This window comes from Rutilus rutilus (genome assembly GCF_951802725.1).
Source record: "Rutilus rutilus genome assembly, chromosome: 3".
In the NCBI taxonomy this organism is placed as follows: Eukaryota; Metazoa; Chordata; class Actinopteri; order Cypriniformes; family Leuciscidae; genus Rutilus; species Rutilus rutilus.
In genome coordinates, this window is record NC_140211.1 from 6,524,565 (window position 1) to 6,551,948 (window position 27,384).

At 37.2% G+C, this 27,384-nt stretch overlaps 1 protein-coding gene across 2 annotated transcripts in view; it reads right to left on the reverse strand.

The window, feature by feature from the left end:
* The window catches only part of LOC311287751 (basement membrane-specific heparan sulfate proteoglycan core protein-like), a 280,443-nt gene that overhangs the window by 76,683 nt on the left and 176,376 nt on the right, over positions 1–27,384 (reverse strand). Inside the window, exons 1-4 of one of the 2 annotated variants that reach the window (XM_084404781.1) lie at positions 22,110–22,752; positions 12,115–12,168; positions 6,402–6,632; positions 2,603–2,839 (exon numbers count right to left, since the gene is read on the reverse strand). In XM_084404781.1, the coding sequence (XP_084260907.1) occupies positions 2,603–2,839; positions 6,402–6,632; positions 12,115–12,168; positions 22,110–22,137 (550 nt within the window). In that variant the 5' untranslated portion in view covers positions 22,138–22,752. Of the gene's footprint in view, positions 1–2,602; positions 2,840–6,401; positions 6,633–12,114; positions 12,169–22,109; positions 22,753–27,384 lie in introns of those variants that run through there. The other variant, XM_084404780.1, reaches the window with a different exon arrangement.

The window sequence follows — 27,384 nt, forward strand, 5'->3', positions numbered from 1 at the left end:
CTCTCACACACACACACACACACACACACACAGCCCCACTCCTCCATGCATACCGCGTCTGTCTTCACGAAAACAAGATCATCCGAGATCAACAAGATCAAAAAATATTTTATATTCTGAATACAATGTTGTCAGTGAGTTAATGTTGGAGTCCTGACCCGACCCTTAGCAAACAAGCGATTGCACCTTCTTTAGTAAGTTAACTAACGTTAGTCGCAAGTTTGTGGTAAAAATGCAGTTGGGTTGTCGAGGTCATTTTTAGGGTGTTAAATATGTAGATTTTGTGACGGTGTGAAGCATTTTTGATGCTTTTTGAAGTCTTATATTAATGTTAGCTATGCTTAAAGCTACAATCGTTATTTTTTCACCACTAGGGGTCGCTAACCTCTTCAAAACATTAACGAAGGCGTAGATTGATGACGCAGTAAATGAGAGTGGAATCATGGAACTTGTCGTCTTGCCGATGGATCTAATAATGTTTAGGGAAATAATGTTTGGATGAGTGAATACGTTCATGTTTTTTTTAACGTGACTGTGGTATGAAGCAGTATCAGGTATCAGCACCGCACGTGAGTCCCGCAGATATAAAGGAATATATAAAGTTAATATATAACATTGATTGGTTTTATGTACATTTGCTCACCTGTCTAATAAAGCACTTGAAGAGCGGCGCTTCTTTCAAATCATGAATCTATGTCAAGTCGAAGTTTGTTGCAAAGCTCTTGGCATCTCGAAAACGCTGCGCCAATATTGATCATCATTTTATTTATCTTTTTGTCCAAAAGTTTGCTTGCCATGATCCATAATGTTTGAACAAAACAACAACAGCGTGCCGCTGGACATTAAGAAGTTGTCCACGTCTGTTGCCATGGTTACTATGGCAGTACAAGTGGTTTGGTTCTATCCCTTCCTGTCTATGTCATCATTGTGCAGCGCTTGTTTTCTCACTCATCAGCACATGTATAGAACTTATATTGTCTGTTCTCTCATTACCCTGTGCAACTGTGTAGCATGAACTTTATATGTTCACCTCTTCAGTGTTTGTGTTGAAGAAGGCTCTGCCCTTTTCTCTGGTCTCCTTTGTTGGGGGGGTTAATTCATGTATGTTACATGTGCAACAGCAGCTTGTCTTACATGCTCACAACAATATCTGTGAATGTATTGGCGGTAGTAAGTGTTGGTTCTTGCTCTTCTGCAGCAGCGTAGCAGATATATTCCACCAAGACCAAATATATTAACATTGCCATATCCATTACCATGCCAGTCTCTATTACCATACCAATCTCACGAGAGTTGTCATGACAGAATATAGTTTATAGATACCTTTATCACATTTTTCATTATATTAGTTGTGTTTTGCTGTTGTACTGTCATTAGTTTTGTCATGTCAGTTGTTTTGAGGCTCTGGCTCCGTCACGATCTCAGACAAACACCTCTGACTCGCCATAGAAAGCAGAATGAAGCTCCTGAAGGAGAGATGAAGATCTCCAACTACAAGCTCATATGAGGAGATACTGAGTCTGAATCAACTTCATCAGACTATCTGAAGACTTCATGAACTCATTTAACATCATTATCTGTGAGTCTCGTCATTCTCTCTGACTTCAGCACAAAACTCATCAGTACTGAACTCAATCGCCTCTAGTCCTTTTCTATTCTCAAAATACTCATGAATATCACCTGTAACTATAGTGACAGTGACTAAAGTAAATATGAAAAATGGAGACTTCCTTAAAACTGGAATGTCACAATTTACATGATATTTAAATAAATCAGAAAATTCACAAAAACATGCAACAAACACAAGTTGTGCAGTGCAGAATGACCGTCTCACTGAATCACATCATATAAAACTATATTGTCCAGTGCTGATCTGTCCACACAGCACAGTTTACTTAATGTTGGCATGAAATGGAAATTCAATCTATTTTCTAAATGGATGTTACTGATCCTATTGGGAACGATTCATCCATATTGTATATTTAATTTTTTTCACCCTGTAATTTTTAATCAAAGTATTACAACTGGATCTTCAGATGAAATGACAGATTACTCAGATTATATATATATATATATATATATATATATATATATAAATAAATAAATAATAATAATAATACAAATAATAATAATAATAATAATAATTAAATAATATATCATTTAGTCCACTTAAACTCTACATGTTTCTTACAATTGATCACAAGCTCACATTCAGATCTTCCTCTGTTCTTGAGTGGAAAATTCACATTTCATAATACAATCAATAAACAGTGACAGTTGAAGCATAGAAACAAGGCCCTGCCATAAAGTTATTTCACTACTTCTGTTTCATTCTGACTTTAAAATATTGATGTGAGTCCTGAGAGTTACAGTATAAACTCTATAAAGTCACTTCAATTATGAAATACAGTTTTCACTCTCAAAATCACTGATAACACATTATATGTCTTATAAAGATACACTTTATGTTGTTGTGCATCTGACAGAATAATGACTAAAGGTGAATTACTTCAGTCCTCTTGGCTGATTCAGAAGAATATAAGAAAAGTGTTGAACCACAAATACTGAACAGATTAAAACAGATGTGAATATGAAGACTCACCTGATACAGTCAGTGTAACACCAGCATTGATGTCTGATCTCGTTGCTTCACATCTGTATTTATCAGACACAGATGTGATGTCGTAGACTCTATCAGTGATGTCTGGAATGATTGAACCTTCTCTAAACCAGCTGTATGTCCACTGAATGTCTCCTCCTCTCTGTATGTCACATGTGAGAGTGACTCTCTCTCCTCTGAACACACGCTGATCTGGCGTCACCGTCACTACAGGTTTCACTGAGAAACAGAAGTAAACATTGAAAAAGTATTGCAGAATAATGATGTGTGTTATGATGTGTGTTATGAGCTCAAAATGTCCTTATGTGAAAAACATCATGATATTAAAGACCTAGTTTGTGTTTTTGACAAAAAACAAACAAACAAAAATTATTGGTAAAAAACTGTAGTCTACTGTACTAACATCTGTACATGAAAAACATGAAGGAAAAACATTGGATCATTGCATGTGTCCTGTTTCACACTAAAGTATCCCATTATGCTATTTTTAAATAAAAACAAAATGTTGTGTTTTTCGTAAAGAAAATAAACATGATGTGCGTCTCCCGTCTCTCTCAATGTGAAGATCATTCTGAAACGCGACAGAAAGTGATCTGTAACTCAGCGAATGCTTGTCACTGTGACATGAAACATTTTTAAATCATATCAAAAACAAATGTTCTCTGTTTAAGTAATCCGTATAAGCAACAACATGTACAGTTTCTCCAGTCCGAGCTAATTACAGTGGTGGACAGAATTAATGGCACCCCTGGTAAATATGATCAAAAATGGCTGTAAAAAAATTAATCTGCATTGTTTATCCTTTTGAACTTTTATTCAAAAAATGGTCAAAAATCTAACCTTTCATTGAAGTAAAAGAATTGAAAGTGGGGAGGAAATCACATTATGTAATAAATGTTTTTCCAAATAAAGTATTCCCATTAATATTTACCTTTATTTACTAGGAACAAGAAATTGTCTAGCTATGACTTCTTGTTTCACAGGAGTTTACATATGAGGAATACACAAAGGCCAAATTCCCTTAATCATCCATCACAATGAGTAAAACTAAAGAATATAGTTGTAACGAATGTGCAAGAATCATGATTCTGTTTTCCCTGCACACAAAACTCCAGAAGCCTTGTCATTATAAATTTTGGGAAAACTTTTAACGTTTAACCTGTACTGTAAATGTAACTCATAGCCCTGGAGCCGCTAGGTCTGCCTTGTGGCAACTTTTACGGCTCCCCTATTGACTTCATAGCACCCTAGACACACTCCAGAACAACGTTCTGCATTCCAAACCCCCCTTCTCTCTGCACCAAAGAGACCCAGGTGGCCAGGAGATCTCCACACACGCCACACACACACACACACACACACATACACCCACACACAAAGAAACATCCTTTGGGTGTAACTTAGGATATAAATATCCTTTTCAATGTATGTACATTCCTACAGTACATGTACTTGTTAATGTTGATGGTGAGGAATTACAGTGGCAACATCTCATAATGTACTTCAAACTGAGTAGTGTATCACTGAGAAACGTCCATCAACGTCCAAGTCATCCTTGCGATGGAGGTTCGGGTTGAATGAATAGTTCTTCCAATGTTTCATCATCGGACTCGCGCTTGGATCGATATGGTAAAATCGACGCCATTGTTTGTTACTGTCTTTAGTTTATGGTGTTTGAAGCCTCAGGACAAGCAGAGCTGACGCTGTTATGGCAATGGGCGTTTTTGTTTTTGACGCGCATGCTGTAAACCAATCACAACAGACTGAGCTGTCTGGCCAATCAAAGTGGAGTAGCTCGGAAAGCCGGGATTTAGAGAGATTGATTCATCTGACGAGTCGTTTGAGAATCATTGAAAATGTGGTGATGTGCAAATGTATATTATGAGGAAATGAAGCCGTTTTTTTTTACCTTTGATGCATGTAAACCTGTTGTAGGAGACTCCAAAACACCATTAGGAAACTTTAAAATAGCATAATGGAGCACTTTAATAAAGTAATATTAGAAGCACAATAAGTCGCGAAAGAGAACTGAGTCCACTACTGACAGGATCATTTCTGTGTGCTTCGAGTGAAACATGGACGAGCAAAGTAGCAGCTCTTTAGTCAGAAAGGTTCCTGACCCCAGACCTAAAGTATCTGAGTGTCAAATCAGACTTTGTTCACATGCAGATAATGAAGATCATAGTCTGGTATTATGCAAATTAGTTACTTTGTTGCATAGATCCGTTAAGGAAAGAGAGACTGGAAATACTGACGACTCATTTCTGCAGTTCAGAATCTATTCTTTTAGGAGACAATAACTTTATCTATCTGCACTTTGATCTTTAAAACTTTGCAGACCTTTTACATACCCCAACAGGGTAACTCTTTATAATAACGTTCAGTCGTAAGTCATTTATAAGTGGTTAGTTAATAATGAACCAATGATTGACAAAACATTCATGAATGATTAGCAAGTGATATACTAACATTTTATGTATGTTTTGTAAATTCCGTTACAAGTCATTTACAAGTGAGTAAATGTACAAGTAAAAGTAAAAAGATGAACTAGTCATTTACGAAACATGACTATGCATTCATAAATGATTAATAAGTGATATGTTTATTATTTTAAGTATGTTTTGTAGATTCAGTTATAAGTAATCACAATTGATTAGTTAATGATTAACTAATCATTTACAAAACATGACTGCGTTTCAGAAATGTTTAATAAATTGTTACTTTTTTTTGTATGTTTTTCTCACATCAGGTGCACAGTGGTTAAAGACTCCATGTGTTTCAGAGAAGACAGCTGTCTATACCCTCACCAGTCAGCACTTACACTGCAGTACACACTACACTACACTACACTACACACCACACTACAGAAGACAGCTGTCTATACCCTCACCAGTCAGCACTTACACTGCAGTACACACTACAGTGTTCAACACCTGTTATAGATGATGTGTAAACGCATGAATAAATCATTTACAACACTTTCTGCATCCCCTAATCTAAAGTGTAAACTATTCATCACTTGTAAATGTGTTCCATATACATTCGTAGATAAGATTCGTTGATCTTATGCCTTATTGATTCTTGAAGTGGTAATCTACGAATGATGTGTAACACATTTACAAGTGATGAATAGTTTACACTTTAGATTAGGGGATGCAGAAAGTGTTGTAAATGATTTATTCATGTGTTTAGACAGCATTGTGTTGAACGCTGTTACTTACCTGTTACAAATTCTGTACGTGTACACAAGGCATTTACAACACTTTCTGCACCCTCTAATTGCTACATGCATACAAAAAAACAACAACATAATTTATTAAACATTTATGAAACGTGTATTCATGTTTTGTAAATGATTAGTTAATCACTAACTAATCACTTTTAAATGACTTGAATTGACTAACAGAATTTACAAAACATGCATACAATGTTAGTATATCACTTGCTAATCATTTATGAATGTTTTGTAAACGATTAGTTCATCATTAACTAACCACTTATAAATTACTTACAACTAAACTTATAAATGACGGCAACATCACATCATGAAAGGTAATATTCGAAAAAAGGATAATAAGGGAACTTTAAAGACATAAGCAGAATACAGCATGTACTGAGCTGTTTTCAGCAGTTCTGCATCTGAGAGAATAATGACTAAAAGTGAATTGCTTTAGTTCTATTATAAAAACAGATGTGGCTGATACAGAAGAGTATAAAAAACGTGTTGAACCACAAATATGGATTTTAAATGATCAATAAACAGATGTGAATATGAACACACCTGATTCAGTCAGTGTAACACCATCACTGATGTATGATCTCTGTGAGTATGATCTCGTTGCTTCACAGCTGTATTCATCACCATCAGACACAGATGTGATGTCGTAGACTCTCTCAGTGTGTGGTATGACTGAACCGTCTTTAATCCAGCTGTATCTCCACTGAATGTCTTCTCCTCCCTGTATGTCACATGTGAGAGTGACTGTCTGAAGTGGATCTTGATTCTTTGTCTCTGCAGGTGATAAAATTGAAAAAGTATTGCAGTATCAGGATCGCTGTCATGAACTCAAAACTTCTTGTGTTTATTACATTAAAAATGTTTGCATTTATTGTTAAAACTAAATAAAATATTTATATTTATATTTAGTCCACATGTATGCTCCTTGAATTAATCAGAAGCATGTTCAAATTGCAGCTTGTCCAACATTAACAATATTTACTGTACGTAAGTTAAATACATTTTCAATAAGACTAGTTAAGTTGTCTTATGATACTATGAAATTTCCTATTAATGTTATTTATAAACTCTTAGAAAAGATGTGTTAAAAATTACACAACCCATGTTCAATTCTTACACTTTAATGGGTCAGTTTTGGGACAACATGTTCATTTGAACTCCTATTCTGTTAATGAGTTTAACACAGTCAATGTGTCAGAAAGGTTATCACAAATATGTGTAAACATAATAGTAACATAAGTGCTGTCCTACTGTCTCTATACTGATTTCTACTGTCAGAGCCATGAGATAAAGGAGGATCTACACGATGCTCAAGTCACTGCCAGAGGGATAATCGGAATACACTGTGTAGGATTATCCTTGAACAGTCCATTTCATACGAACCAACACCACATTCCACAGTTCGGAACGATTCCCCAGTGAACCATTAGTAAGTCATAAAACACAGTCATGGTGCCGAGCTGGCTAAAAGAGATGTCACCCCCTTTCCCTTGTTGTGCATGTCTAATCTCATACCAGCGATGCCAGGACAGCAGGAAAAAGACTCCTCTTTGTTCTCCAAACTTAAGACCAAATGGCCAAGGAACCCTGTGGTGACCTCAATGCATAAATCCACAGCCTTATCAGGAAACGAAGGATGCTAAAGCATTCTTATGGCCCAGAATCACCACAAACCCTAAACCAGGGGACACCCCCCTTTCTGCAGTTGTAAATTCCAGAGACTTTTGTCTCCAAAACCAATAGACTGAAATTAACCCACTTGTGGTTTAATACAAACAACGGTCTCAAAATTGCTTGCAATAAGCTGAATTGATCACCAGTATTTACCTCACATATATCTTAAGTATCATGTATATTTTATGTAACCTGTGGAGTTCTTTCTGTGTGTTTAACTTTCATTACAGCCTATTTGTAAGGTTTTCTACCTCAGTTATAGGAACTAATCACCAGAAGTTGCCTCATACATGTGTATTCTCTGTGTTATGTATGCTGTATATTACTGAAGTTAATTTTGTGTGTTAAACACTTATTATTTAGTTCCACCTCAACTATGGGAAGTATATGTATTTTGGTACCTACTTGATGGGTAAATGATTTCTAGAATTTTGATATAAAGTAGATGTGTGTAGGATGCACCATATTTAAACTATTAAGTTTACTTATTAAAACGTTTAACCAAACTCTCAGGAGTTTGGGCACACACGATCACGTGGACATTACGCTAATAACATGCAAGAACCGGAGAACGAGGCGTAGGTCCCGCCCAAGACAATATCTGATTGGCTGTCGCACTAGGAAGGACGGGTCAGATGGACACGCTTATAACCCAATGACAAGCAGCTATGCGTTGCTTTTTGCCTTGCTTTTTGCCTGCCTTGTGCCTCGCTTTTGCAGTGACTTTTGCTCTTGCTGACCTTTCCATCGTCCAGCGTGTATGTTTACATACTCTTCAAACCACCAAGAGCTCACGCAAAACTCATCAACTCTTCCGTAAGATCCTTCGTTGAACTTCGTCAAAGAAACCCCTCTCAGAGTCGCTCCAGATTCAGAGGAAACTCCGTTGCATAGCAACCCGCAATCCAGGAAATCCCGCGAACGAAGCGCCACCCGGCAAAGCCAACCAACCACTCACCATCGAGTGTTGTCCCTCAGAACGCATCATCGACCGACTGCCAGCCAATCAGCGCCGAAGAGATTCCCTCTCCGGCAACTTCGTCACAGGGAACGCACGCGCTCAGGAGCATCTAAACGCAAGTACACAATATCTCCTAATTCTGGCTGAACTGGTGCAAATCTTATTAAGAAAACGAACTAAGATTAAAGTGCTAGTAGGTTGATTCTCTCAGGTTGCGGTCAAGAAATAGTGTCTAACGCTAGACATTTGGGACTCCATTCACACTCCGTTAATAACATCACTATCTGTCACTATTTGAATGAATGTTTGTGTGTTCTCGTTAGTTTAGTTTGTGTGTATTAGAGTAGTTCAATAAAGTCTTGGTTGATTTTACATACAAGCGTCTTGTGCTGTGTGCTTACAAGTTACTGCCTTAAACTGTAGATTTTGCTACCTTGCTCATATTAATCAGTTATCATAACTTTGTGATATTATTACCGTAGGCCACGGGATAATATTCTGTCCAGAATTGATAAAATACCCTAATCTCAACTTATCGGTGGACGAATAGTTGATAAAGTGTTAAATATTAATTCTGAATAATTTGCATAATAATTCGGTTCTTATTCCCTGTAATTCAATCCCCTTTGAGTTATATTGATCCTATTCCCTTATTAATCTTACAACTGTTGTAATATTTATTTTTAATCTTATTGTTTTTGTTGTAGCGGCATGTTTATTATGATTAATCTCCAATCTGTCTATGATATAATGCTGTCCAATCATTGCACTCAAACCAGGAAGATATGACTCGTTTAAGATGATCAAACCAGTTATTTTTGAATAAATCGAATCTGGGCTGTAAATATTTTTTTATTTGAATGACTTCAGTTTGATTTTTTATTGACGATTGTATTGGAAAGTAAAGTAGCAATATGAATATAATTATTGTTTAATTTGTCTTTACTCAATTAATGTTTTATGGAATGTATAACCTTTTCTAATTCTAATGTTGTGTAATGTCATAAGTTGTTTGAATTTCATTCTTGCATCTCTTTAATAAAAAGGTTGTCCTGACTCGGAAGTATTGTGCACACACATACAGTACAGTAGGCTTGTACATGGTCCTTTAAATAGGAAAATGAATGTGTCGTAATGACATGACAACATTTTTCCTAATTGTAAACTGTGGTTGATGTTCTTAAAGTCAATAGCCAGGGGGTCCATGACATAATGTACACTGTACTAATTAGCTTTTTTTTTTTCTATTATCTGAAACGTGTTGATATTTATAATCCAAAGTGACCAAATTGTCTAAGTGTACAAGACATACAATACACTTCAAATTATTCATAAATATATATGTAAATATGCACTACTTTTACGACAAGACTACAGACGAGATAGATGAGATAGCAGTTGTGTAAAAAAAAAAACTAATAAAGAATACCTTCACAGCAGCAATCGTTCTCTCCTCCATTGTTTTGAAAATAAATATAATAGATTATTTCAAAACCTTACTAGTAGTCAGCGAGAGTATTTGATTGACATAATGTAAGGACTGATTTTCCTGCTAAGACCAAACTCACCCTGCAATATAGCCATAAAACGCACCCTGGACAGAAGATAGCAAAGACAGAGCACAGGACAGACCTGCATTATTGAGTGTGACTTAGCCTGTCCAAACTTTTCTTCTTCCTTATCTCTGCATCCCCCTCTCCCTCCTCCCTTCCTCTTCTCACGAGTCAAGTCACCAAAAGTTCACTAAGAATGTCTATATATCACATACGTGTCACGGAATGGATAATTGGAGCGAGGACTCAAGTGCAGGAAAAGATGTTTATTAAGTAAATAAAACAAAAACAAAAACTACAAACAAAACTCCCTGTGGGGGCAAAACGAGACAGGTCTCAGGTGGGAACAGGAACACAAGGGAACATGGACAACAAACCAGCACAGGACTGCAAACACAGGGAGACTAAATAGGGAGCAAACAAAAGAGGATAACGAACAAGGCAGGTTGGGCAAATTAATCAATAATCAGGTAACAAGATGGGAGGGGCAAGACAATTGACAGGAGAGCACAAGGCACAAGGAATACAAGACAAGCCATGTGCTCACAACAAACCAGACTAGACACAAACACATGACAAACCCGGAATGTCAGAGCTCTGTCACCAAACCAGATACAAACCAAACAGAGGTGACAGAACCCTGACAATATGATGTATCTTGTGAATCTATGGTTTTTCCTTTTCATGTTTGGTATCATTTTAAATGTCTCAGTGCGATTGGTAAAATGGTCTTAATTTCATTGCAGTCATTGGTTTAATGAGAAAGATTGAGAACGTAGGATAATCCTGTTCTCCTCTCTGGGTGATCTCCCGAAACCAGGTACTACCCCCTGGGGTACATGAATTGACCCAAACAACTCTAAACAATATTTGCAGACGCAGTTCAGAGAATCGGATCTGTTGGATTTACAACACGTGAATTCATCCACTTCTCCCGAAATACATAAAAGTAAGTGGCAGGTGAACTGGGAGAAGAATAGAGTAAACTTTAAAGTTACTTTCACAATGTGTATCTGATATGAATAAAACGTGTCTAATTATAATGGAAAGGATTATTGTTGTATCTTCCTTTGACATCAGTGTGTATTTTACAAACTCTAAATGTATTGTTTTTTTTAGAACTTATATGTCTGAAACCTAAAATAAACATTATGTGCTTGAAAACACTGAAAAGTTGTGATATATGACAGCTCTGAGCGCGCCTGTCTCTGGCTCAGCGCCAGCCAACGCGCGAAATTTGAATCTAGCAGTTGTTCACGTCATGCACTGACCGTTCGAATCACACCAATGTGATCGTACGTGCGAAAGGGTTAATAAAAATAACACATGAAGTGTGTTAAGCAGGCACATCAGTCTCCTACATAGCCTACTGTGTTAATCTGTATATTCCCAAGTTGTGTTCATTTTTAAACTACACATAGCCTAAATGTGGAATTTCTTCTACACATTTTTAGCACCGGCAAAACATGTTTAAATTACAGTGTTAAATGTCCTAATGTGTGTAATTTTTCATCTTTCTAAGTGCATATTTCTTTAATTTCCTTGCTGTTAGGCTACTTGCCCTTCTTTACAAATGAAACCATTTGCAATCCTTTTTTAAAATCATGATCATATGATCACTCTGGGTTTCTGAAGCTCAAATGTCATTATGCCTCACAAACAATATTTTAAAGGAGATATTTATACCATTCAAACCTTTTTTTTTTTCTTTTAACTGATGAGAAAACGTTTGCTGGCGGTTGTTGAACAGAACCTGTTCTGGCCGGTAGATGGGGCTGTTTACAGTCAACAGGATTCAACAGAAAGACTGACTGATCTACAACTGCAAGACTGTGTTTGATTGACTGAATAAACAGCCAGAAACAGTGTTTCAGCAGCATGAGGAACTACACACACAGATGATGCTGTGTGGAAATGTGTGACAGCAAAATATGGACATAAACATCAGCAAAGAGACAAATGTGGGGTCCTGATCTGATCCATACAATAAACAAAAAAAAAAAAAAAAAAAAAAAAACACACATTTGTTAAATAGATACAATTTACTGTAATAATGCATATATAGTACCTTCAGCATCCGTCACATATTGACTGAGTCCAGAGTGAACGAGGGACATCAGCACTAAAAGCAGAAGAAACAGATATGAAGCTTTTCCATTCATTCAACACAATGTAAATCACACACTGAAACAGAGTTTATTCTACATGAACTGAAAGTGTTTTTCTGTTGTGATGCTCATTCAGGGGAGAACTGATGGATTATTCTCCAGCATTTAACCCTCAGGTGCTCTTCAATCATTTTTTTCAAACGTTTTGAATCTCTAAAAATCACAGCTTCATCAGAATGGTACGAAACTTGGACCTTTCTGGGCCTTGAAAGTTGCAATGACATTGCTGGCTATGTGGGGTCAGAAGCTCTCGGATTTCATCAAAAACATCTTCATTTGTGTTCTGAAGATGAACGAAGATCTTACGGGTTTGGAACGGCATGAGAGTGAGTAATTACTGACAGAAACTTCATTTTTGGGTGAACTATCCCTTTAACATCATCACACTCAATGACATCACATGACTCGTGAACTGATATGAGAGTCGATTCACTGAAGGATTCACTGATGCTCAACAATAAAGCAGCAGTTTGAACCACTGAGCCACACAACATATGATGTTAATCTCATCAATAAATGTGATCAATCAGTGAATCTCTGTATCTCTGTCTCTTTTGCTCTTCTATACAACTATTCATGTTCCATATAAATGTTCTATGTCCCCCTGTTTGTGTTTGCTTATTGTTTTGTGTGAAACATGAAAAGTATATAAATAACATATAGAATAATGCATATTCATGCCACTATGACATTACATAAAAAAAGATTGTGTGTTTTAAGACACTACATTACAAGCTAAAATTAATATGATTAAAGGTGCAATGTGTAATAATTCTGAGGATCTATTGACAGAAATGCAATATAAGATCCATAACTATTCAGTGGTGTATAAAGACCTTACTTAATGAACCGTTATGTTTTTATTAACTTAGAATGAGTCATTTATATCTACATAACCGCGGGCACCCCCTTCTATGAAGGTCGACATATTGTGACGTCATGTTTCTACCGTAGCCGACAGCAAACAGACAGCGCTACAGAGCGCGTTTCATCACTAACTTGAATGAGAAGCAGCAGAAAAAGACGCAGCAGAATTTCGGGAAAATGAATGACCACAGTTATTGTTTAGGACAAGAGACGACGGAGGGTAAATCTGCTTCGAAGAAGAGAAAGTATGAGTATGTGTTTGAGACACACGACATCACTTCCTGTTTGATGTCGGCACCATCAGCTTCACTGTGACTTTATAGTGGCTGCAAAAAGAATTTGGACACTTAGTGTTTCACATATACAAAACTTTAATGAACCAAATCCAGTTCAGTTCTGGCCAATTCACACTGTACCGACATCGACGACAAACTGCAACAGAGACTCAGTCGGTTTCTGTCAGATCAATGTGTTTCTCTGTCTCTGTTGGTATTGGTCAGCGCTTGTTTTTGCATTTATTAAATGTCTGAGGAGAGACATACTGTAATCTTGTGATTGTCCGCATTGGTCAGTGTTTGTTAGTGTGAACTGGCATTTAACAAGAACCAGAAAGAGAACCAGGTGCATGACCTCAGTACTTGTGATGATCACAATGTAAATGGACAGAAAATAAGTTGGTCTGAGTGGTTTATTTATTATGGGTCCTCTGCATATATATTATGCTAATTGCATATGTTATGCGATTTATGTCTCTGCTGGTGTTGCCCTGACTCCACAATTTTTCAGTCTGGACCAACACTGCAGAGCTTCAGGAGAGACAACAGCATTTTAAAGCATGGTGTGGTTCGGGTCACAGTCTTTATGTCAAACGGGTCGGTTAAGGAACTGTCGGATAACAGGTCTGGTGTTCTGTCTATAGTCATACTGTGTTTGCGGGTTCAGTGAACAGGACCTGTGCAGGCAGCGTGACTCTGCACATCTCGTGAAGAGAAACATACTGACTCTCCAAGTACATTACAAACCAAACAAAACCAAACATTCTTTCCATGAGTGTTGTCGCAAGTTGCTCTCTAGCTGACATACCTGATGATTATGCAGTTGATACTTAAAATTAATCATTGTGCAAAAAAATAAAAAAAATAAAAATAGAAAGCACAATATTGTGTGTAAGGTTATGTTGTAATGCTAAATATTGTCGTGCTGTTGATTTGGATTAATGCACATGGAAACGTGGGTGGAATGAGCCACGACAAGGAGACTCTTTCACAAGCTTTACTGAACTTCTTCTGACACAGATGTAGGTTACAGTTCACAGCACACTCACCAATAGTGCGATATTCATGAACTCAGACTTTATATTCAGTCAATGCAGCTGATAGGCGCTCTTGCTCCGGTGAGCTAATTAATAACAACAGCTGACGTTTCCAGCGTAACTTCACGCTCCATACTAAGGAGTGCGTAACTGAACAACCAATAAGCAACAAGAACACATGTAGAGGAAGTTAAGGGACTTAAAGGGCCAGGGGTCTTATTTATAAAGCGTGCGTGCGTACGCACAAAACGGGGCTGGAAACGTACGTACGCCAGTTCCCACGCAAAGGTTGTGATCTATAAAAAACAAACTTGACGGGAGAATGTGCGCACCTTTAAGCAAACTTTGAGCCGTACGTACGCACATTCTGGAGACAAAGGGAATTGGCGACACCGATGGTGAGCTGGAGTTAAGTGTCTTTTTGGTCACTTTTAGACAGAAAATCTAAAGAAAATTTAACATATACAGAAAGATAATACAAATATAATTTCACTCACCAAGCCTGCCACTTGAAGCAAATATCCATCCCTTCTTAAATGTCCGCGCCAGTAAGCGCGTTGGGCCGTTTAGTGAAACTGACGCAAATAACAGGTTAAATAAATAAAATAATGATTTAAACTAATGGAGTTAAGCACTTAAACATGAAGTCATTACTGAGAAGTTACAACATTTTTATATTCAAATTCAGTCAATAGAAATATTTGTTGTTAATGCCGTGTTTTTGAACACTTTTCCTCTGGCATGCTTTGTTTTAATGTTTTAACCACAGAGATAACTGCTTATCATGATAATACCAGATTGTCTGAGAAAATAGTTTCGTGCAAATAATGCCCAAGGCCTATCTGTTTCCATTACAGTTTTTCTCGATTGCTTAAACACTATAACCAGGCTTTTGAACTAAAATTTCAAAACCATAATGCCATTTATCAAAAAACACACCCATTTCACTAAACTATAAACACTATTCCCTGTTTTGACACATGAGTCAAATTTGTTGAACTGTCACTGCAAAACTCTACACACAAATCCCTTCATTTCTCATTGCCTACACCAAGTTGTCATGTATAAAGCACTAGCACTCAATATTGTTCACTCAAGTCAGCACAGCTTCAGCTCAGTTAACACACAATTACCCAGGTGGAAACACTAAGAGTCAAAATTTAACACACATCAATCAGATCCTTCAATAGATAGATAAAGGGGCCCAAATCAGTTTATTGAGTTTTGGAACAATGGATCCAGAAAGACATGAAGGAAGAGATCGAGGAGGGATAAGGAGGAGGAGGACTACGACGAAGGACAAGAAGACAAGCAGTCTCAGATGAAATTCAAGCCACTCTAGTTGCCCATGTCTTAGTCAATGGTATGACTATGAGGGAGGCTGGGCTACGAGTAAGGCCAAATTTGAGTCGCTTTACTGTCGCCTCGAGAACCTTCAGGGAGGTGTGTGGTGGCAAACAAAATTCTATCACTGAATAAGAGACAAACATTTCCAATAGTCTTTGATGAGGTTTATTTTCTTGCAAGAAAAGGCCAGCAGTCGTACAGTCACACAGAATGTAACAGTGAAGGGAGGGCATCCTTTCTCCTTTATAGTCTTGACTCCCAGAATGTTATCTTTCCAGGCAAATGATGGTATTTCAGCCATACGTGGAACATTCTTAGACGTGTTCATCATATTGTCTCCTTGAGTGGATCGAGGCCCTCCTGTCACCTACTAACACTCTTTACCATTCCAATACAATTCCACATAGAATAAGGTTTTGTGTGTGCTCTTTTACTGTCATATGATGGTCACACACATCTTACTGTAAGTACCGTAAGTAAATACTGTAAAAAAAAATTAGAGGAGAGAGTAAAAAAATAAATAAATTTTTTTTTTTTTGTGTGTGTGTGTGTGTGTGTGTGTGTGTGTGTGTGTGTGTGTTGTACTGTGTAGTACATGAATGAATAAAAATGTGCCAGTGTATCCATTGGTTGTGTCTTTGGTGTTCATCATGTGAAAAGGTTTGTGAGGCGGGGAACCACAAGTAACATAACTTACCAGTTTTGGAAATGTTGTTTTGAATTAATTGCACCAGTGTGTTAGACTATGTTGTAGTGTGTGTGATTTTGAGGGCTTGTGTGTCCTGTCTGAGGGCAAAGTTTGGTTTTTCAGCAAGAGTGAATGGTTTTGAGTGTAGAGCTTCATTTTGACCTGAAAATAGGATGTTTGGGGAATTGGGTGAGACGTTATGGATTTGTGTTTACTGTTTTGAGAATATGAGGCATAGTTTCAAGAAATGTGTTTAAGCAATCGAGAAAAACTGTAAAAGTATCAATTAAAAATACAATTCGGCCAGTGGAAAAGATTGAGAAAAACTTTCTCTGAAATGTTTTTTACACTATTTGATTTATGTATTCAAAAACAAGGCAAGGATAGGCAACTGCTTGATTTTTATTAATGTAATGTGTCTTGTATCGTTAAACGTTATCACGTGGATGAATAATCATATGCAAATGATATGCAGATGAGGATCTGCATAGTAAAACTAGGCGTTGTAAGCTCCATATATGGTTATTTCGGGGAGGAGACGCATGTGTGCACAATCTTCCGCTGACTGGGATTTATAAAGTGTATTCTGCGCAGGTTCTGGCGTACGAACGGTTTTATAAATCCGAATATTATTTTGCGTACGCCATTTTTGGCTTTCGGGCGCACGTACACTTTTAGTAAGGTATCCTACGCACAGTTTTATAAATGAGACCCCAGGTTACTACAATATAACTGTAGAAGTGTGTGCATTATGATGCGCCGGGACTCTATGTGAGATCCACCAATCAGAGAGGTTCCTGAATCTGTTGATTTTTTGAGTGGATGAACGAATGAAGACTATCTTGTGTTTTTGCTGGGGGCTCGAGTACACACGGAATCGGCGACTATGATCTGAGATCATTTAGGTTGTTGATAAACATGCAATAGATAAGTGATATTTAAAGGAATATTGCAACAAGCAGTTTTCACTCCAAACATTTCACAAAATAAAGTATTCACAATATTAAACAAAATGCTGTTCAAATGTTCACATACATCTGCGTTTATTCTGCCAGTTTGAACTGACTTTATACATCCAATATAAAATGACACTGAGACCAGCTTGTTAAAAATAACTGTAAAGTGTCTCAGAAAAGAGAAGTTAGTTCTGAGAAAAGCTTGAGCATCATTTGATGGCAGTTTCCTCTTGGTTTGATAAACTGTTTCAAATGTAATGAAACTCAGACACATCTATGAGTGATTTAAGTGTCCAAATACTTTGCAATTATTTCTTAAGATGGTCAGAGAGAAAGAGAAGTTATAGAGAAGCTGACTGTGTGTTCGGTCTCTGTTCTCAAGCTCTCTGAGTCTCTGATGGAGAGATACAGCATCATTCAACACTAACTCACATCAACACAAATACAATCAGGGGTCGTATTCACAAAACATCTTAAGGCTAAAAGTAGCTAACTTGCCGATTTAGGAGAAAATCTTACAAATAATGAGCATGCCAGTCCTAATTTTAGGACTCCTACATTTTTGCTCTATGAGTATTTCCCAAAGGTTTTTAGCGCTAAAGCCAGCTCCTAAATCTGAGAAAAGTCGCTAAAACCAAATCACAAACAATGGATGTTGCTGCCAATCTGCCTCGACACTGAACGCCATTTGAGCCTTGGGTGCTGATCCTTTTCTTCATAAATGCAATAAATATTCTGATTTATAGATTTTAATCTGCAACGACATTATATAAATATTAATTTATGTACAAGCAAAATACATTGAATGACGGAGAATAAAATATTGCGGTCAAGTTGAAAACAATCAATACGTGTATGCACCCTCATAATGCGACTATATTGGGATTTTGGCAATAGGCTATTGCGATGAAACTTTACCTCATGTAAACGCAATACTTTGATCAAACTAATGTGATTAAGATCATAATCATAGTAAACTATGTGGCATACAAAGATAAACAGGCATGTAAACACCTTAAAGGGATAGTTCACCCAAAAATGAAAATTCTGTCATCATTTACTCACCCTCAACTTGTTTCAAACCTGTAAGAATTTCGTTTTTCTGCTGAACACAAAAGAAGATATTTAGAAAAATGTCTGTAACCAAACAGTTGATGGACCCCATTGACTTCCATAGTAGGAAAAAAAAAAAACCTATGTCACCTCCTTAATATGATAATCTCAAAACTTTAAACTGCAGCTGTAACACGGTTGGATCTCAAATCAGCTCAGATGTGACGTAACACTTGGGGGATTTCCTTATTTGGATCTGGTCTGTACCTTTGTCACGCCCCTAAATTTGCATACACACAGCCCACTTTCTGGGCCCAGCAATATCAATGGTGGTCATGCAGTCAGACACAGTTTAGCCGGTGCACTAAGTTTACTGCTTCTGGAATGATCAAAAATACTGACGGTGGCTAGCAAAAAAACGCTGGCGGTGAAAGAGTTAACATAGCTGTCAAATAAACGGCTTGCACACAAACCACTACGCCCAGCAAGAGAGTAACGGGTTAACAATGCGTTCCCTGTTGTATTGCATGTTAAACGGAGAGGCTTTGCTTTGCTTAAATGCGGCACATGCTTGTCGAACAGCACGACCCGTATGAAGGCCTATTCCTCTCCTCACTTGACTTTAGATGTGATAATACCACACAACAATAGCACACATTGTGTTTTAAGGTGCTGATTCAGGCTCAAACATATATGGTTGCACACCTAACGTGTCCATGGTTCACCTCCAGTGAATGCTGCCAATCTTCATTGGGCATGTTACGTCTTTGCTTTGGAGATTCCTCGTTGTAAACCAACCAATCAGCGTGCAGCTCATCTAAATATTCATGAGCATACTGTACTATAACAGGGAGAAAACTGCTCGTTTCATTCTGGGTCTATTTCTCAGGGTTGCATTAGGGCATATAAAAGAGCCACCGGGGCATTTTCAGCCCAACCAATGTGTCATTCAAATCATTCTATCACCCCTTTAAAATGAAAATTATCCCATGATTTACTCACCCTCAAGCCATCCTAGGCGTATGACTTTGTTCTTTTAGACGAATACTATCAGAGTTATATTAATAAACCCTTATTAAATAAGTTTGGAAGCATCAGGGTGTTTATTAATATAAGTATTCGTCTGAAAGTAGAAAGTCATATAAGCCTATGATGGCTTGAGGGTGAGTAAATGATGGGATAATTTTCATTTTAAAGTGAACTACTCCTTTAATCACATTATTACCACTCTGACCAAAGTGCGCTTGTGCTCGGTTCTACACTGATGTCGTGTGTGTTGTTCACACAACTTCTTGAATGAACTATATGACATTATTCTCAAGTTTTCTCTTCTCCAAATCGCTAAACTCTGTACAAATCATTGCGCAGTCTCTGCTCCGTATCTTCATCCAGACGGTGTATAAACATGTATTTTGAATTTGATGTGAGTAGATTAACATGCATACTGAATGCCTATCTGAGTGTGGTATAACCATACTTATTAACGAATAATCAGAATAATGAAAATTGCATGTAAACTGGAGTGTAGAGTTCTGCTCGTGTCATATAAACATGTTACTGCGATTAAGACCTTACTCTGACTATTAGAAATAAACTCATTATTGGTGCACATGTAATCATTGTCCCATCATCTGTGCCGATAGCCTTGTGGGAAGCTCGGCTGACCCGAGGTCGAGTTCCGGCTCGTGAACCTTTCCCGATCCCCCCCACCCTTTCTCTCTCCCACTTCGCTTCCTGTCACTGTCCTATCATAATAAAAAGGCAAAAACAGCAGAAAATAAATGTTAAATAAATAAATAAACAATGTCCAATTACCTATGGCAGTTGTTTTCATGAGTTCACACAAATGATCTAATGTGAATAGAGTAAACGAGTAACATAAGTGTATTTGGCGTGCTGTCCGAGGGGATTGAGGGCTCAGAGTTCATAATTTATCCCAAACCCAGAGTAATGGTCACTATCCCCGACTGGGAAAAGGAACCAGCCGAGAGTGAGGAGTCGAGTGGTGGAGGAATGCAGAAAACTGTCGAGGTAACTTGGTGAGTCAGTTGTGTGTGTGTGTGTGTGTGTGTGTGTGTATATATATATATATATATACAGTGCTATGCATAAGTTTAGACACCCATGCTAAAGTTGACTAAAAAGAGAAATAAAAAATCATCTTTTGGAAATTGAACTTAATGCCTTAATTAAAAAAAATTAGGAAAAATCCAACCTTTAAGGACACCAATTTTCTTTGTGAATGAATAATGTATCGTAAATTAATAAATGTTCTTCCTTAAAATACAGGGTGCATAAGTCTGGACACCCCTATGTTAAATTCCCATAGAGGCAGGCAGATTTTTATTTTTAAAGGCCAGTTACTTCATGGATCCAGGATACTATGCATCCTGATAAAGTTCCCTTGGCCTTTGGAATTAAAATAGCCCCACATCATCACATAGCCTTCACCATACCTAGAGATTGGCATGGTTTTATTTCAGTTAGCCTAAAAGCTGGTTTGATTTGCATTGAGAGATGATCTTATGGAAAGTACTCCATGCCAATCTCTAGGTATGGTGAAGGCTATGTGATGATGTGGGGCTATTTTAATTCCAAAGGCCAAGGGAACTTTATCAGGATGCATAGTATCCTGGATCCATGAAGTAACTGGCCTTTAAAAAAAAAAATCTGCAAAGCTTGATCACAAAGAAAATTGGTGTCCTTAAAGGTTGGATTTTTCCTAATTCTTTTAATTAAGGCATTAAGTTCAATTTCCAAAAGATGATTTTTTATTCCTCTTTTTAGTCAACTTTAGCATGGGTGTCTAAACTTATGCATAGCACTGTATATATATATATATATATATATATATATATATATATATATATATTTATATATATATATCCTCTCGAGATGATGACATAGACCGTTTGAACATCCTCTTCTGGAATTGTTTATAAAGCACCATTTGAATTCAGCAATCTCTAAAGATGCAGACATGTAATAGGCTGACAATTAGCTGAACATATTAATAGTGACCCCTAGCCTATATTTTTAAGATCTTTATTTGAATATGGCAACATTTTTATTTTAACATCTTTATTAGAATATGGCAACATGATACTTATATGATTATATCACTGACAGAGACGCCTCTCCCATCAGCCAATCACTGTGGTCATAGTTAGTAAGCTTGATGACATCATCCATAGCAACGAGGTCAATCCCGCCCTTTCTCTTAGCTTAAGACTTCTCTCTCTCTATTCCTTATTAAAAGTTGATCTCAACAGCTTTGTGAATAGGGTTTAAGAGAAAACTATAAACTAAGAGCTTTTACTGCTATTTAGGAGAACTCTTAGTCATAAGAAAACATGTTTTGTGTATACGGCCCCTGATTTAACTGAACTACTTGAAATAGGAAGAAACATTACAACAAAACTAAGCAAAAATACATGCACACATTGCCTCCATCTTTCACAAGCATTATCACACAGATAAATGCATCATCAACCTCTTTGTCTGATCAACATGTAACATCATCACATAAGATCTGATCAATAAATAATACAATAAGCAGTGAGACTGTGGATTCATAGACTCTCCTACACAACACTCATTATTGTATCCCATCTTCAGCTGAATACATTGCATTAGAAACAGAAGATATTAAGAATATAATAAAATACTCACAGATGAGAGGCAGTGCACTGGAGCCCATACTGTCACATTAATAGACTGTTTTAACAGCGCTGTGTGCTAAAACACACACTTCCTGTGTTTAAACAGTTATTTCACACTTCAAGAAGAGATGAGGGAGGAGGAGACAAAACTCTACACAGAAGTACATGAAAAAAGGAAGAAGAAAGGAAAAGAGAGAGCCATTCTAAGATATTTAGCTTGTCTTTTGGTGTATGCAGGTTGTTTCAGCTCTGTTCATCTACTTGAAAAAAGTTTTTCCAGTGATTGTTCTCGCACTTCACACAGCCTCACACTACAGACAGTGAATACAAAGTGAAATCACCATGTGATATCTAGTTTAGGGCTACTGTGAAAGGTGTTAAGGCACTTTCATGCCGAGCGAGCATCATGCACACACAACGAATGCAAACTGCAAAACGATTGATCGCCTTCGGATAATTAACCCCTGTGTATCTCATACGTTTTTCCATAGGCTTTATAACCTCATCCCCCTTTAAAAAAAAATAAAAAATAAAAAATAAAAGGCTGATGTATACTTGCAATCACCTTGAGTGATGGCCACCTACTGGACATACAAAGTAATGTTTCCAGATTAATTATACATGTTTGACTCATTAAGGGCCTTTTGTACATTGTACTACACCAGAAACACAAACTAGCTATAATGCTTTTCTATAATTATTTTGACCAAATACATCACAAAATCGCAGCTGGGTAACAGATGCACTAGAGCTACAATTAGCATCTAGCTAATCACACTGCAAGCACATCACAATTCATGAGATTATCACTATGGAGAATTTATAGAAATGCTATTCTGTTTAAAGCAATATTAAGTGAACATGTTAAAATAAATCTGTGTCTGACCCCAATGATATCAAGCCATTGTAATTAGAGTCATTTAAGATGCCAAAGGCCTCGTCTTGAAAGCAGACGCAAATAGTGGCTGAAACCAGGGAGAAAAGAGCGGTCGAGTCGGACAACTTTCAGCTCTGTTTGACCAGCACTGATCTGCAAACGCAAATAACGCTACAGCATTGCTTGTTGCTAAAAAAGTGAATGCATTTGAAATATTGCTGCAACATTTATATAATTAACAAGTTATCCAATGTGTTTGTCATTATTTCTGTAAAATGATCAGATGCAAATCTTCTACCGCTTTGCTGTTATTGTATACATCCTCATATTGCACACAGAAGACTTGCAGCGATTTGTCAACATTTCAAGCCCAGTATGATTGATGCTATTTAAATACATGAGAAAGTAAACAAAGACATACATTTCAATTCTTTTACCACTTTCAAAATATCAGAGACCCCAGTTGTAATGAACACCAATAGCCTACAAATGAAAGTGAATAATACAGGTCACACAAAGTGACACAGATAGTGATTTTGATTCAGGTCAGATGGACTGATGATCGGCCGCAACCAGTGTTGGTCAAGTTACTTGGAAATAGTAATTAGTTACTGATTACTTCTCCAAGAAAGTAATCCAGTTACTTTACTAGCTAAGTTACTTTTCAAAAACATGATGCACGAAAGGAATACGCTATAAAGCAATAGACCTTTCTGCTTAATTCTATTCTTTCTGCATATTCCATCTAAAATTGAATCAAATGAAACATTCTTTTTTTTAAACTTGTTTTATTAGTTTCAGTATTTTAACTTTATGCACATTGCATCAATGACTCACTCATTAAGACGGTCGCCTGCCGCATCCTACTGGCGGTTTATAAATATTATTTCTATGTACAAATAATATTTCTTATTTGTATATTCAAAAAATATTTTAAATAATCTCATTACATTATTTAATGCAGTTTAATTTGATTGGTAACAGCCCTTTAGCATCTTATTATTCTATTTTAATTTATTGATCAAATTTAAGAATTTTAAATGAGAGATGAAGCAAATATCATAAATATGCCAATTTATATATGTTAAAGCTGACTGAACTGATGAGAATACTAATTACGGAATAAATTATATTTACAACACACACACACACACACACACACACACACAAATAAATAAATAAAAAATCATTTTTTTTTCCTGTTCAAACAAATGTTTTTACTCGGTCAAGTAAATGACTGACCGAAGGACAAATGAAAAGGCTTAAATGTTGAGCCCTGGTTTATATTTTTTTATTATTATTATTATTCATTTATTTACGCATAAACCTGTCTTTAGGAAGCCATAAGTAACAGTGGCAAGAATAACTTTGTGAAACCTTTGGGGATGGTGGACAGGGTTTACATTAAGACAGGAGTATACCTTAATCTAGTTGATCATGCATTTATTTTCTTTTATTCCACAGCTGATGTGTGCAGTTTTTTATTGCTTGCATTAAAATAATTTTCTCTTGTTTTGTTTTGTTTTTTAATTGTCTTTTTCTTCTGCCATTCATGCTTATCAGCTCCATGCAATCTTAAGCTTTTCTTGGTGCAGCTGTACACAGTCTGAAAAGGTTTTTTGGCAGTTTGCTAAAATAAAAGAGCCATTCTAAGGGCTCTTACAGAGTCAACACGAGCGACATGCTCCCTTTCATAGTCTACATGTCGGACGCAAGCAACTTGCAGTACCGCCCCCACCAACAACGCATAGTATTGCATACATCGGTGCGTCGCCTATCAAAAACTGGGACGACACATTTTGCTACGCATAGACGCATAATGGCAGCCGAAGCGTAGCAATGCGTAGCCTTGCAGGCGTGTATGCGTATCGATGCGTTGACTCTGTAAGAGCCATAAGAGCCATCGTTTAAGCTGTTGACTTTTCTACCTTGAGAAAACGAACAACTTAAAAAGGCATGACAAATCATGACATAAGACTGACATCACTCACAACGTACCAATGCATTATCCCTCATGAACAAATATAACGTCTGATGTTTGCATACATGCATACCAGTATACCATTACAACATCGTTCATGTATAAACATGACGTCTGAACACGGACAAACGGTGCATGTTGACGCATCAAAATTCACGCTTTTCGTTTAAAGACTTTTGAACGCGATCGCCTGCCATAGTGTTGACCACTGACTTTGCGGCGCTCATGTCATTGTCACTCACGAGTCACGACTCACGTCACGAGACAGTCTCGCAGTATAACGCAGTAACGCAGCCTGCTTACGGGGAAGTAACAGTAATCTAATTACTGTTTTTGCAATTGTAATCCCTTACTTTACTCGTTACTTGAAAAAAGTAATCGGATTACAGTAACGCGTTACCGCAACAGGATTTAAAACATGTTCATTTCTTCTCTAAAAGGAGCGTAGCACCATGAAAGTGACTACTTTTAGAAACGAGAAGTGCTTCATTCAATCCTTCCTGTACACAGACAGATGGGTTTGATGGGGAAGTCAATGAAAATGACAGGCACGTTATGTTACTGTGAATCTTTGGTCTTATGGGGATATTTTGAGGTTTATGAAACTAAAGATGCAGAAAGGGCATAAATATTTCCTCTACTCTGGGTAAACCCACAGAACAGAAACAGAGCAGAAGTCAAACCACAACACTGAGCTCACCTCTATTAGGCCTCTTAAACTAAAGACACTCTCAGTCATATTCTCTCTACAAGCAGCTGCTAAAGTTAACAATACATCTTCAATGATGAGCTGAAAGAAGTCTCTGTAAATGAGGTGATTTGCTGTGACTCTGAATTTTCATTTTCAACCACCAATGGCCTCCAAAAATGAAGGCTACTTTTAGAAACAACTAATGCTTTGACTTCCGCCTACAAACCACACCACCTGAGAGAAACGTCTGTAGAACTCACTTTGCGAACATTAAGGCCATTTATATTATCCATAGGGCTGTCAATATTTTTATCATTATTTTTTACAGTTTACAGTTATTAAACATCTGTAGATATATATAGCCAGTGAGGTGGCGACCAATAGAGGGCATGGCCAGTCCGGGATTTAGAGGGTTTTTAAGCAGGCACTCGAAAGGAGACCTCGAGACAGGCTTTGGAAAATGAGATCATGAATATATCACTTAGCGAATATGAACCAAAAGGAATAACTTACTAAAATAAAGGAACTAAAACTTAAACCACTAAAGAGTGGCAACAAAAATTGGATACCGGAAACACCGTAGGCTATGTCAACTTTATGAAATACAATAAGAAGTAGGAGTAGTGAGGATAGCTAAAAGAATCACCAAAGAGGAAAATATTTTAACAAGATTAAGGGTTGGGCATACCAAGCTTAATAAAACTTGAGTGTACGTTGTTATTTGAAGAGAACAGAGCTGATTAAGAGAATTTAGATTTAAAAATAATAATAATTAAGAAATGTGTCCACATTCCAACAAAGTAGGTGGCAATAATACACCTTAACGTTGGTGCTACCCGCCATAAAACTGAAGAGACCTCGAGATGTGGGCTGTGTCCCAATTCAGAGGCCGATCGCATCACAGCAGCTCGATGAAGGCTGTCTCAGTTCGAAGGCTCCTTCAAATGTGTCCTTCGTTTTCTGTGAAATGAAGGCTACAACAGATGGATCATTCATGGCCTTGCCTAGTGATGGGAAACCAAGGCTTTCTGAAGCATTTGAGGCTTTCATCAAATTGTGTCGAAAAAAAGGTTCATTACTCAAAGCTTTTAAAGGTGCAGTGTGTGATTTTTAGCGGCATCTAGTGGTGATCTTTGCGAATTGCAAACATCCATTCACTGACGCCCGCTCCCGGTCTTTTCAAACTCGAATGAGAAGCTACGGTGGCCGACTTATGATAAAACTCTGCTGCTGCGTCTTTTTCTGCTGTTTGTCAATCGAGTTAGTGACGAAACGCGCTCTGTAGCGCTGTCTGTTCGCTGTCGGCTACGGTAGAAACATGACGTCACAATATGTCGACCTTCATAGAAGGGGGTGCCCGCGGTTATGTAGATATAAATGACTCATTCTAAGTTAATACAAACATAACGGTTCATTAAGTAAGGTCTTTATACACCACTGAAAACATAGTTATGGATCTTATATTGCATTTCTGCCATTAGATCCTCAGAAAAAACACACCTTGCACCTTTAACACAATGCACATTAGTGACATCTGGTGGTATTGAACAAATCACAGCAGAGCAGAAAAAGCATGTGACCAAACAAAGCTTCGGAAGTCGATCAATACAGTTCTGTCTAATATCATCGAAATTTATTTGTGCCACTGAGACCACAACTCACAACAATGTGTACCCTGGTCAACGGATTCACATATTGATAAAAAAAAAAAAAAAAGTAAAAAATAATATATATAT